The following is a 14,550-nucleotide window of genomic DNA, read 5'->3' as shown; positions in this document are numbered from 1 at the left end:
ATAAATACACACAATTCTGTCTAAAACGTGACGATCCACAATCCTTCTAAGGTTGGTAGAGTCTCGATGTGAGCTAAATTATGCTTTAATTTGTTATGCATTTGGCACTTACTAACTTACTTTACTTACGACACTTTTTTAATATAGCTAAATAATATTGTTAATTTCACGCTGTATCCCACATATAGCAGAGCAGAAAGGAATTTAGTGTTTAAACACTCCCTTCTTCACTGAGCTGAGTGTTGCAGAACGAACGTTGTTGTTTACCTTATCCTAAATACACACAATCAGGTCTAAAAGCAGGCGACCCACAATCCTCGTTAAAGATGGCAGAGTCCCGGTGTGAGCTAAATTTCACGTTTTAATTTTCCATTCATCCGGCTGTCAGCGAGTTACCGTTTTAAAGTTTAAGGTATGAATACTTTATGCCCCACTAAAGCGGGAGCGGTGTCGTTCCGCAAAAATAAATTGCAGGCTTCATTTAATGGAACATTTTTCATCATCATTTTATAATTTGAGGGATCCGCGGAGTTACGTCGCTTGGCGAGTACGTGTTTGATTTGTCAATGGTCTGTTGAAATTATCTAGACTTTTTTTTATTCCTAAGTCACGCTATATATTTTTTTTTAATTTTAATACATCTGTGCCGGGGCTTCAAATTGTACGGGGGTACGGTTATATTTAAATTATTTGTTCTGATAGACAAAGGGAGGCGTTGAGCTTTTCGTTTCGCCATTAAACACGAACGTTTAATGTCTACTACTCGCCTCAAATGATATATACTCGTAACTCTGTTAAACATAACGTCACTTACACTGTCTAACCTAGTAATCCAAGAAAACATAAATACATATTGCAAATAACATATTTATCAGTGTGGCGATTAAACTCTGAACATACTCTAACTACACGCAGTTGGCGTCATACTGCTACTACCTATTACATTTCCTAAAACACAGCTTATAAACCAACACTTTTAATTAAAGCTATTAAACTGTAACATCCATAATATAGCCAAATGTTCAACCCAAGAATAAGAAAGACGTGTCGTATTTCCACCGAATTGTAATACTAACGTTAATTTGGCAAGCAAAATGCTACTAACTTGGACCTGCTACCAAGAAAACTTTGTAGAACGACCAACTCCGGCTACTTGCGGCGCTCGCTTAAAATTTAAATCTATAATTGTTACTTGAAATTGGATGAGACGGCGACATTCTATCACGCACATAGTCAAAACTGGGGAACTTAACGGCCGCGAGAGTGTCCTCCAGAACCACTTATTTCGTAAAACTTGTCTAGTCGGTGCTAGCACAGCCTCTAATTGTTTTACAGCTCCGTTCAAATTAAACGTCAGTAAATTACAAAAACTTATTATCCTTTTGCATTGTTCGCAGTGTTCTTGTGCTAGGATTCAACATTGGCTCGCTCGTTATTTGTTTTTCTTATGTTAATAAAGTCTTTGTTTTGTTCCTTTCTCACTGAATTATGCTTTTAGAAATAGATTAAATAATACTTTAATCACTATGTTTATTTTGATTTTTTTAGTAGTTTCACGCTGTGTACCGCATATAATGAGGTACAGGGAACCTAGAGTCAAGTTACTCTGTTTCTCACTTTTCACACTCATTTCGCATTTTTAAAGATACATTTCGCGTGATTAATGGTGAAACATTGTTGCAATGGCGTTGTTTCGTTACCTATATTTTTTCCTATTAGTTGATATAATAATGTTAGAGTTTTTGAAAATTGTAAAATAAAAAATCACAATTCACTACTTCGAAAACAAGGTACTTAGAAAAAAATTTACACATAATGTCCCTCGGGCTTTGAGCCGTCATATTTGCGAATTTACTTAGCAGTTGTTACTACGAGGTCCGTAAAGGTGTGGTCATAATTAAAACCCTCGGCCCATAAAAGTGAGATCCTTTCGACCTCATAACGCGCTCTCACTACAAAGAGCTTAATCTAACAATCGACGGAGCGTTAAAAGAAACAATGCCCGGTACAAATATGGCTAGAAACTTAAATTGAATAAAGTAGACCGCAGCGTACCAACTCCGCGAAAACAATGTTACGGATTCATTACCGACACAAAGGACAAAGTTGTACCACCTGAACCCCTACGCGCAACTATGCGTGATGTCTCTAAACAATGCGCGCAACTCTAAGCGCACAACTTTCGTCACTGAAACGATAGCGGGGACTCCCCTGAAGTTCCGGGTAGAAGTGGTAAAGCACTTATTCATAGGGTCAACGTGCAGTGGAGCGTGTCTAGAAGTCCATTACAAGTTCGATGTAGGGGCGATGTAGAGACGATGCAGCCGACGACTCGTGCTGAATATCAAACGGTTGCAGTCCGGCTAATCCGTGCTTATGTTGCAGAGTGCACTTCATCTACCCAGTACCCTGTTAGTCATCCAGAATTTTTAAACTTCTTTTTTCTTATACTTAAGTCATTTTTATATATGTTGTTTACTTATGCTGGTTAATATCTTGTAATTGAATGTATAGAATTTGAGGTCAGTGGAATAAGTGGTATAGGGGTATATAACGCGACCGGTTGTATATTCGATCTTCACTCAAGCAAATTTTATATGTTGCCTCCAGAATTTGAATAAAAAGGGGTAACGAAAATGTCTTAATGGGGAGCGTCTAGGTTCCTAGGTTCCTACTGTTAAATATAAGAATAATGTTATTTAAATGCATTAAATATTTGAAGAGTAGCGGTAATTATTTTCCAATACTGTTAAAAATTAATTTTTTTTTATAAGAAGAAATTGAAACGACGCGATGTGTAAATAAAAATACTTCACCAATAGAAATCCGCATTCCACAATTTCCAGAGCGAGAACTTTATAGAGGAATTTTAATATCAACTCCAGCGCGATCTTTATTAAACTCTTCTGTGTAAAGAAATAAAAAATGTGCAAAAGTCCGATGCAAGTAACGCCTTTGACGCGGGGTGTTACAGGGCAGGGAGGTCCAGGGGGGGAGGAGGTCCAGGGGGAAGGAGGAGGGTGTGAATCCAAGAGCCGTCACGTCTCTGCGATCGCTCTTCCTGAATTATGACAGCAATATAATGCGCCCATCGTTCACTAAGCCCGGGCTCGATGAAGGAAATATTGTTGGCGCATGGTCTCCTGCACTTCACTCCACTCCAGGCCCCACTAAACCTGTCTTCAGACCCGCGGTGGGCCCGTGATGAATGTAAAGATACTCCCGTACAATAGCGACGCGTACTTTGTTCGTGCTTTACAAAAGAATACAAACTTTTCACTTACATACTTGATTCATTGGAATAATGCATATTGCAGGATTACCTCCCAGATAATAGAGCTGTCTGTGCTCTGTGCAGTACTTTGCGCAAGAAATACTGTCACAATGGCTCTTTTTAATAAATAATGGACTATTGTAACTGTGTCGTGGCCGTCGTGGCACAGAGTATGTCTGTAAACTCGACAGTTATGGGTTCGATGTCTACCCGAGAAAATGAAATCAAGGCAAATCTCAATTAAGGACAACTCCATATTCTGATTGAGGTGTGAGCAGAGCGTAGTCAGATATGATTTTTTTGTTCATACTTTTTTACTTGGAATTAGGTATTTTCAATCAGTTATAATAATGAAATAGAAAGACGATTGTTCCTTTTGCACAATAGAGGTGTAAAATGTTTTATATAACAGATTCTAAGTGTAATTAATTAAATAAAAATATTTTTTCAATTTAAATCTGTAACCAGTCATTAGCGCGTCCAACCAAATAAACACCACCTTGTAATATTAGAATAGATATAAAATGATATATTACCAAAATTTAAAATATCTGTAAAAAAATTTCTAACAAGTAAAGCTTATTACAATGTTCAAGAATATTTAGAGGATAAACATGTATGGATTTAATGTCTATTGAATGTAATGCAGGATAGCTGCCAGCAAATGTAATAGATTGTACCTACCATTGATTTTGAAAAGAGCAACTGTTGAGTTTCTTGCCGACTCTTCTCAGCAGAACTGCCTTCCGAACCGGTGGTAGCTTTTTGTTTATATGTTCATTCAACGATTCAAAAGTGCTTATAGGTCTATTTGAATAAAGAATATTTTTAAATTGAATTTTGAATTTGAATTTCCATCTGCAGGCGGATCTCTCCTGTCGCAACACGAAGCAGCAGGTGGGCGCGCTGTTCACGCGCAGCAACTTCGTCACTCTCAAGTACGTGACGGACAACTGGGGGACGGACGCCAATGGGTTCAAACTCGTCATCACTGCCGTAAAAGATCCCAGTAAGTATATATTTAGAACTACATTATTTACGCTAAAGCAACATTGCTTTAGCGTCTGGTTGTAAATGCGATGTTGGTGGGTTCTATTCTGATTCAGGGAAAAGAGCTGTTTCTCATTGGCTTCCCCTGTTAACGAGATAAAGAGCGGCGTTGAATTCTTATATTAAACATGCAACTCGAACATTTTCATGAGGAACTGAGTGTCTTAATGCTAGACTGCCATATGCAGGAGAGGTACAGCATGAATCTAAAAATACTGTTTCTTGTTTTCTCTGAAAACAAAAAAAAAATGTTTTAAAAATTCTGAAAGTTCCATTGGAATAATTAAAAATGCAAACTACACTAGCTCCAAGAGCTTAGTAACTGGCCCACAGAAGTTTCTTTAATTAGTGTCCTCGAGTTCTGCAAATTGAATGCTAGGATTATTTCCTTATTTCATTATAAGACTAGTATCGGAACAGCTGCAGCTTGTTCTTTGTCTCTAAGACGTTTCTTTTTTAGATTCCCTTTGTATCCGGATACATGTATATGATATACAGTAAGAGGGAATCTAGTGCTTAGACACTCGGTATCCTATTTTTCGCTCATTTTTTAAGACATTGTATGTGGAATGACGGAACTGAACGCTGCGCTTTGTCTTATTACCGTAGCGACGAAATGAAAATAATGAATTCCGCCGAATAAGAATCGAATCCACAACCACCGACTTTATAACGAGACGCTGTGCCTCTGCACCTCGACGCGACGGCTCACCGGAACTTGTTTACACTATGTCAATCAAAAGTTTGATCTTGGGCATATGTTATTTTTTTTGTATCCTGCTAAGTGTAAAGACAGAACAGAGAATATAGCGTCAAGATACTGTGTTTCCCACCCTGCAATAACACGTATCGAAAACTATCCTACCGCGATAAAAAAGCCTATATAAATTAAAAATTCTCATGTATATTATTAGTAAATTTATCTATAGGACCATTTTGCACCGTTCAGGATATTTATACGAGACGTTTAAAGAAACAACATCAAAGGATAGGAAAGGAAGGCAACAATTACGTTTATCATATATATTTTTGGGGCGAGGATTCCTCAGGCCTCAGCGGAGGACGCGTCGACCCTCTTCTAGCCCTCTTTAATTATCCAATGTTTATTTATTCGTACTGCCAGTTCACACATACCGCCCTTATATTGGGATATTTATAGAAAGTGTGATTTGAAATTAAATGATGTATAAGCGAAATTAGTATATGTCCTTTTTGTATTTATTCTTATCTTATCTCTCATGCTGGGCACATGCAATAAGAAATTACAGGAGATACCTGAACATTAAAGTATAACATACATAATGTTCTTAAAAATAAAATAAGAAATGTAGAGCCTAGTGTTAAAATACTCTGTTCTTTACTTTCCGCTTAATTTTCGATGCTGTGCGATTTGCGTAGCGGCACTCAACACGCTTTTCTTCTAGAGCAAAGAAATCAAAATAATTTTAATCACCAAAATAATTTTGAGCTCACCATACTGCCCCACTGCATGACGGCCTACAACTTCCACGTAGCGACATTAAATACTGGTATCAGTGGGGTATTTAAGGCTCTTTTCATATAAGCCCTTATTTCCGCTGACGCTGTATAAGTACTAAGTATAATAGCGCACTTTCCGATACATTCGTTACATTCGGAGCGCGTCGCGTCGATAATTCGCGCCGGTAATGGCCCCAATATGTTTTATTGGCGCTCGTACATGAGCTGTGAACTTGTCGACTGACCGCGTCGGGTTTTATTTAAAAAGTTATTATTGCGATTGGGTTGTTAACAAAATGTTATGTCTAATGTCAAAGCTATAGGTTCAAATTATTTTGTTGTTGACTGGCGGACTGACAACGCATAGCTGGATTTCTACCGAGTGTAGAAAGTTCGCATATAGGTTTCTCTGGCATATAGACGAGGAAGATACTGTAAGTGAAGTACAACTTTTCGGAGATTTTCTATATTTCCTAGGGATTTTCCTGGAATGAGGGTGGAGAACATACACAGTGTATGTTCTGGGCAGTAGGATTTTATGTTGTATAATTTACGCATACGTAGTTGCTACAATACGTATTAATTAAGCTGAATAGTTTATTTAAACACGCTTATCTCAGGAACTACTAGTGCAAATTGAAGAATTATTTTTTGTTCCATAGACCATTTCGAGGAATGCTGTAGGCTAAATTACATACAATAATCATCAATACCTGAAATATGACCGGGTGAGTCTGACTCGCACTAGACCGGTTTTTATCAATGATTTACATAAATATTCAGGATTATCGTAGAGTCGACACTACTGATATTTTCATATTTTTTTAGTCAATAAAGAATACAGAATATTTTTGCTTTAAGCAAATATGACATCACTTGTTATTCATACATTCTTAATAAATAAAGGAGGTTACTTTCAGTTCCATTCTTTCTACGCTTGCGTGTAATTTACTCTCCCCTACGGTACTTCATTCCTCGATATGACTATTTCATTTTGCTGCACTCATATGAACTGTTCTAGACGAGGGCTGAGCTTCGAAAGCGTTTAAGCTTAATATTAAAAGCTTCAGTTACTCCAAAAGAAAAGCTTCGTCTGTTATTATTCGTTGAATATGAACGAAAATTTAGAGAATTTATACGCATTGAAGCAGCTTGAAGCTTATTTCCGCATAGCGGGGTAACTAGAGAGAAATAGTGTCAAGACATTTTATTGATCATCCTCCGTTTCACTCGGACTTGAGACATTGTGTATTGTGTAACGAAACTCAACGCTTTCAGAGCGCCTAAATAATTATTAAAGTATTATTGAAGTAATTATTCATTTCAACCTAATGGGTTTTGATAAAACTCTGGGGAATGCTTATACTAAAAATATACACCCAGTACAGGTTAAGTTCCGCTATCTAATAACTAGTATCTTTTAATCACCGGAAGGGAGTGACCCTTCTTTCTGCTTATATTATAAAATGATATTAAAAAAATAATGGGCTTGAAACTTGGCATATATGCATGTATATTGGAATAAATGTTAAGGTCTCATAAAGTAAAGCACAATAGTTTTTACTATTATTATGAGAAAGTGATACTTTCAGAGTGGCGAAACTCTATGCTGCGCTTTGTCTTGTTACTAAAAAAAGGAATTGGAGAGGGAAATAATTTCACCTGAGTAGGAATCGAACCTTATAGCCTTCGCAATTATAAACAGACGCTGAGCCGCTGCGTGAAAACGGCCTCATTTTCATACATGCATTATATATTGTTACCAATTAGATTTTCGACTCGACCGCGTGGAAAAGTACAGGTAAGGGTTTTGGCAACTCTCAAAGTGAATAGTTCCGTAATATTATAAGCTAGTAAGAAAGTGTTTTTAAAATATGCCTTTTGGGAGAAAACTTGTCGCTCTAATCGCTTTGTTAGCCAAGTTTTATAGTGGAACTTGGACTTTTTAATATATGAGCGATGGTATTTCGAGGTTCTGTAATTAAGGTGACAATAAGATTTTTTTTTTGCTTTTGAGTCTCTCTACTCAATAAGGTAAAACGCTGCCTTATTACTAAGATTCCGCTGTCAGGCTGTTGTGTTCTGTCTCTCAACATGCAGTTTCTTGAATGCAGGTCCTCTCTGCTTAGGTTTTAATGACCATATGAGTCATGAATCTTATATATTTTTCTACATAAAACAGTTTTTTGACGTTTAGGGTTCCATATTCAATGGAAAAAGGGAGTTACGATCTCCCTTTAAAACGCATAACCAGAGCTACGCGGCGTAGAACACTGAAATGTAGTATGTAGGTTCCTTGGGGAGGGTATAGGAGCACTAAGAGAAGATTTCCGATATCCTTGAAACAAAAAAATACAAGATTTTACATTTTATAGTCCACACAAACAAAATTACAGTCAAAAAATACAATATATTATACAATTATTTATAAGTTTCAAAACAAAATTGAAACAGAACTCTCTGCCCACGCAATAAAATTCGTGATTATCCCAATTTTTTCCACGCACTGCCCTTTTATAATGTTAACGTTACATCATAAATCCCGGGCACACCGAAGCGAAATCCCCAACACTTAAATACAATTTAATAACCCTACCTACCCCTGCCCCTGCCCCTGCCCTTGCCCCTACCTCTACCCTCTAACCCTTCACGTCAGATTGGAGGCTTTATAAAAATGAAATTTCATTCGTCCATTTTTAATTAAAAACAGCTTCCCGTCGAATATTTGTCTTTGCATTGTTAATAGCTTGCGGTTTTTTAATGTACCTTGTACTTGTACATTGGACTAAAGTGTATGTAGACTAAAGTGTATGTAGTAGTATATAGTCAGGAAGGTAAGGGCCTCCATTCCCAATTTTCCTAATGGGAAGTATCTTAACGCTTGGTGCCCAAGGTACTCTGCTAACCTGCTAAGTGCGGGATACAACGTAATGATAAAACAAAAGATATGTTCATTATTCATTGTTATATAATACACACTCGATTGCATTCAATTTCCGACGCTTCCGCTTCTGAGTGACGGACAGAAAACGCACAGCCGAACAGAATAGTATATTTATAAGCTGCTCTCAACTCTGAGATCGAGCTTGAGATGCCTTTTTAATATATATGAATGAAGACAGCATCTCAAGATGGATCTTATATTGATAAGAGAGCATTTCTCGATTTTCCGATGGGAAATGGTAAAAAATAGTTTTTTATGTATTACAATTCAAGAAAGTAAAAAATCTACTAGGCTACTATAATACTGTCATATATTTTATTGGTATACTATTATAGTATACCAATAAAATCAGTAGTACTATATTAGCTTTAATGTCATAACAATTTGGATGTCATTTTAGTAATTGCTTCCACATTTAGATATTGAATATACGACTACATAGTAAATAAATTATGAGCCATTTCGAAAGTACCTACCAATATTAATTTTGTTTATTTATAATTTGGTATGGCAGCGAAACATAAGGGTTAATGTGGACGTGCTTAGATAATTCTCGTAGCACAGTGGGTTTGTTGACGTTATGGCTGTGGATTCAATTAGGCGTAAATCACTTTAATTTCTTCTCTACTTTTTTACATAACGCGGTGTTAGTTCCAAAATATTGTAACAATAAACCTCCATTGCTATTTAGAATGTATAAGTAAATAAATAAAAAATGTAGCGAAGTATAAATTTTAGCATTTCATCACGATCGGCATCGTCCTGCCTGCCCGATGACTGCCCGCTTTGATGGATTGCACCTATTGTTCTACAGTTTGATGACTGTGTTAATTTCGTTATTTCGTTATTCCGTTACGCCACTCATCAGCCGTTATTGTTTAGATTTCCGCCCTGTTAGCCGGTTTGTTTCATTTTAAACGAATTTTTATTTGTGTAGTTTGTTTGTAAATTGTTGCTATTATTTAATTTCCACAGTATTAATAATATAATAGAAAAGAAGGAGATATGATCAACCAAAATTGTCAGAAATAGAGAAAAATCATAATAATTGATAGTTAAAAGTTTAAAACCCCCGACGAAAAGCCTCTGAAAGTAAACAAACAGCTAGAAAAAATTACAACATTCTCGATTAAGTCACCTTTAAAAAAAAAGAACTAGACGAAAATCTAAATGAAAATCAAATCAAAATCCGTTTGGGATGAACACAGGACACGACAGACGTACAAATTTATAACAACGTTCTGTTTTCGTCGGGGAAAAGAAATTAATTATATATGGAAAACTAAATTGATAAAATGGAAATATTATATAGCTTCAATTTCTGTCCATATTAGGGAAATGGCTGTTGAATACCAGGTCTCTGCAGTACCTAACTTAAGCCTTAACGTGATCGGGAATATATTATCTCATATATAAAACATAATAAAATATACGAATAACAGTAACAGAAGTTGTTTTTTATATATACAGATTTTGTATTTCCAGAGCACGGCTGCAAGGAGTTCAGATGCAAACAGCGCGAGTTCTGCGTGAGCGCTGATCTGACTTGCGACGGCGTGGACCATTGCGCTGATGGCTCTGATGAAGATACCGCTGTCTGCCCTGGTATGATATCTAGAATTTTCTTATATTATCTATACTTTGTTTAGCTTTATGCTAAATCCCGCAAGTAGCAGGATAAACAGAGGGAACCTGGAAGCCTAGTGTTAAGACACTTGGTTCCCCATTTTCCGCCGAATTCTGGTAGTTCCTTGTTGGGTGGCGGAATTCAACGCCGAGCTTTGCCTCGTTACTAGAGCGAGTAAATGAAAATATTGAATATTTGATTTCCTCGAGTTGGAATTGAACCCACAACCTGTTGCGTCTACAACAGCACACATGCGCTGCGACCTCCTCGAAAATAAGACTGTTTTGAAATATAATTGGCTGGTTGTACTGGTTTAAATATATTGATGTTTCCATAGACATTGAACTTGCAACCATCGCATTCAGTAAAATGTTCTCCAATATAACCATTATAATTAATTACCAAATCTATTGTTTTCTTACATATTAAAAGGAGAATGAGCATTTTGATCCGGATAACTGGTAACCCAATGCCGGAAATCCGGTGAACTGTAAGACCGGATGACCGGATTATCATAACGGAAAAGCACAAGTAACCTGTTGGATATTCTGAATTCAAGGGAGCTGTTTGGCTGTCAATATTAAATTAAATATTGTTTCAATATCGTCATTATTTCAATATCAATATTTATAACTCTAGATTACGTAGAGAAAACCAGGCTCCTGCGGTTCAGTAAAAGTAAAATGTAATCATAACTTTCTCATTGCATCTGTATCCAATACTTACCTACCTTTTATTTGACATATAAGATAATTGTTATAATATTTCTCCTTGTTGTCCCCAGAGAGCGGCGGCGGCGGCGGCAGCGGCACGTGGATGGCACTAGCGGCGGGCGGCGCAGCGATCCTGCTGCTGGTCGTGGTCGCGGTGCTCGCCTGCTACTGCCGGCGACGCGCGCCCTCGAGGCGGACGCACTTACATTGTAACTATATAAACATTTTATATATTAGACTTACTTTGTTTGGACATAAGGAGGTCAAATAGACCTAACTTCGAGACTTCGCTTGTTGAGTGGCGAAAATAATGTCGTTTGCGTCTTATCAGAGCGGAGAATTCAATATAAATTAAATATAATCTTTTCATGGAATGATATTAATGACTAAATAGACGATTTTTATAAATAATATAATATTCAAATGTTATTTGTATAGATAAAATGTTAATGTATAAATAATAATTTGCAATTCCAGTGCAACAGATGGCCAGCAGCAACGGCGCGGGCGGCAAGGGCGCGTGCGCCGCGTCGCCCGCCACGCGGCTGCCGGGAAACTGGGCGCACCCTGCGGGCCCGCGCGGGTATGAACCTATATCCCATATATACCTGACGCTGTGATTTTTTATAAAATATATACCAAAAATAATTTAATTAAAGAATTTAACCACTATCCTATAGAAGTATAGATTCTCATCAAGGTACTACTTGTTATAACGTTATATGTGATGTTAGTATCTATGTAGGACATTATTACAAATCTCTGCTAATCACAGATAATTACTAAGAATTATCATTTGGCTAGAGAGAAAGCTATTTACTGAAGTATTGTTTAACAATTTTAAAAGCTCTTCAATTTTTATACGTTTTGGAACACATATGTTTCTTTTTTTAAGTGTAGAGTAACAAACTTTAAAAGAATGGTAGAATTTCTTGATATCATCAAGGATGTATTGTGGCTCTAACACACACTCACGTAAATATTATATATTCATAATGAAGTCTCAAGTGCATAAGTGCACGGGTGCAGGTGCGGCTGTTGCTCCAGGTCCACCACAGAACAGTCTGGTACTCAGTTCAGAATTTTTTATATCAAAAATCATTAAACTAAAAATCTCTCTTTGAAACTTATGTCGAGGTCCCTTTTAAAGAATATCTCTAGATAAACTTATGACTAGACACACTTCGGTTTATGATGCTTGGTTTTTCTTTTTTTTTACAAATTTAACGTATTGTATTAGTAATGCATTATATAATTATGTTTCATAAAATGTATTATTTTTCTATTTTTGTTTGTTTGCTTACTTTTTTACTATTTTATCCTTTTTTTCTTTTTTAGCATTAGTGTAGACCTTTAGATACGCTTCCATAGTGCTGATAAATAAGCAAACATACCGAATTTTTTATTCAGGCAAATACTCATTGAGTGCGTAGCAATACAGCAAATACGATTCAGAATCCAACTTATGAATTTGTTTAAGTTAAAGTTTAATCATCATTTTTTTTCTTTAAAACATTTTGGAGACAGAGAAAATAATAATAAATTTATAGACAAAGTATGAATATGTCGTGTACCTACAAAGAAGTACTCTTTCGCTGGACAACTCATTGCTACCTAGTATTTTTATGTTGTTGCCAAAAGTTTTAGTATAAGTATATAATACAATATTAATATATATGCATTTATACGAAATAATATAATTGAGGTCGCTGTCTGTTTGTCTGCAGGTACAGGGCGGCGCGCCCGGGCCGCCTCCGGGCGCGGGCGCAGCGTTGAGCGGCGCCCCGCACAAGGACGAGTGGTTCGTCTAGGCGGCCCGGTCGGGCCCGCAGGGCGGGGGCGCCGTACCGGCCCCCTACTGCCGCTGGCACTACTCGCACGACTACCCACGCTACACACACTACACCGCCATACCAAATGTATTTTAAATTAGCGTTAATATCATAAAACGACATATCTTTATAAATAGACGTATAACATAATATACAAACGCAACAATACCCGTGAGTCGTGCAGTCGTGTGGAGTCCGAAGATCGATGGAACTCTGCCAGTAAATGCCAGTTGTCTAACATATTATATATAGTGATGATAGGTGAGTGTATTTAGATCAGTTTATATAAGTTTTAAAAACGAACCTTCACATATCTGTTAAATAATTAAGCAACGGTTCTGCCGCGAGTGTTCCTTTAACTATTATAGGTTATCCGTGGGAGATGTATTCTGAGATATTCTGAGATATTCGACTTGTGGTTGAACCGCGTAGAATCAGTCGGTCTATAAAATAATCTGTATAATATAATCGAATGTGCGGCGGCTTCTCGGTCGCGCGCGACTGGGGGGCGCCTGCTCGGTCGAGCTACTTCCTCTTGTTGTGTGCGAGTCACTCGGGCAAGTAACTTGCCAATGGTGAGAATGAGTTCAGGACAGTTACTCGCTCGACAGACTTATACTACTAAGCCGTGCTGATACATACGAGTCACTTGATCGAGTTACTCGTGTGTCTTTGGACGGGCCATTCAGAATCTCATTCCTTTGAATATACGCGTTTCGGTAGAATTAAGCATTATATTGTAAAAAAAGATATTAAACATACTCTATCTAATGTAACCGTAACCACTATCGAGTTAACGTCCCCGGGACCCCAGGACCCCGGGACGTTGTCGTATACGTTCGTTGGATAGAGGAGTGTACGTAGAGTATGCAGTTCAAATATCTCCGCATTTCTAAAAAAATAATGTTTAGTCGATATAATATGTGCGTGTGATTTTTTGTGTCTAATTCGTTTCTGTACCGAATATACCTACTGTAAGAGTTGTATAAGTAAGTGAAACTTGAACTTTATAAATAAAGTTTTTGAAAGTATTATCGCGATACTCGTTCAAATTGTAATCGGACCATATAATACATATTATTAATGACATCCCATAGATGTATCAATGATTTACGTTAAGTTGTCGCGTTTGTAAAGCAGTGTGATCGTGTTTGTGAGCGAGACGGAAGGGGGCTTGCAGGCGTCTCCCTCGCACACTCGTCGGTCGTCGACAGCCCCACCCGCGACTCTATATATACATTTACATACAAAGTAATCGAGAAACATATAACAATAATGAAAACTTCCATTTAACACGCTTAGATACTTGATAAGGTACTATAATAATTTTATTGCCTTCTAGTGTTACTGATTTTAAGAAGTTTTGTGAATTTTTACCAAGCGGGTCTGTGGTCTGTGGTCGCGACGGCCGACGCCGGTCGAATGATCTATCCGAACGTATCTAATGTATGAAATATAATGTAATACATAAATAACATAATAATATATGTAATACATAATTTTAGCAAAGATTTTTTTAGGTGAATTTTTACTCGTCTAGTGGAAGGCACGCGTGTCGGGTGTCCAGGTTTTGGTGTTAACGATAAACGCAATGTAAATTTATCGATATGACATTAAACGTTTTTGGCTTA

The 14,550-nt window shown here is 37.1% G+C and overlaps 1 protein-coding gene across 2 annotated transcripts in view; it reads left to right on the top strand.

The window, feature by feature from the left end:
- Nucleotides 1-14,550, top strand: part of loaf (low-density lipoprotein receptor domain containing lost and found) — a 54,843-nt gene extending 40,293 nt beyond the window's left edge. The window contains exons 3-7 of one of the 2 annotated variants that reach the window (XM_085194352.1): nt 4,139-4,283; nt 10,233-10,352; nt 11,159-11,296; nt 11,565-11,670; nt 12,815-14,550. In XM_085194352.1, coding sequence (XP_085050478.1) covers nt 4,139-4,283; nt 10,233-10,352; nt 11,159-11,296; nt 11,565-11,670; nt 12,815-12,863 — 558 coding nt within the window. In that variant the 3' untranslated portion in view covers nt 12,864-14,550. Of the gene's footprint in view, nt 1-4,138; nt 4,284-10,217; nt 10,353-11,158; nt 11,297-11,564; nt 11,671-12,814 lie in introns of both variants that reach the window. The other variant, XM_085194345.1, reaches the window with a different exon arrangement.

This window comes from Heliconius melpomene, chromosome 1 (assembly GCF_056956725.1).
Source record: "Heliconius melpomene rosina isolate 202511_hmr_F chromosome 1, ASM5695672v1, whole genome shotgun sequence".
Taxonomy (NCBI): Eukaryota; Metazoa; Arthropoda; class Insecta; order Lepidoptera; family Nymphalidae; genus Heliconius; species Heliconius melpomene.
This window is presented reverse-complemented; position numbering and strand designations above follow the sequence as displayed.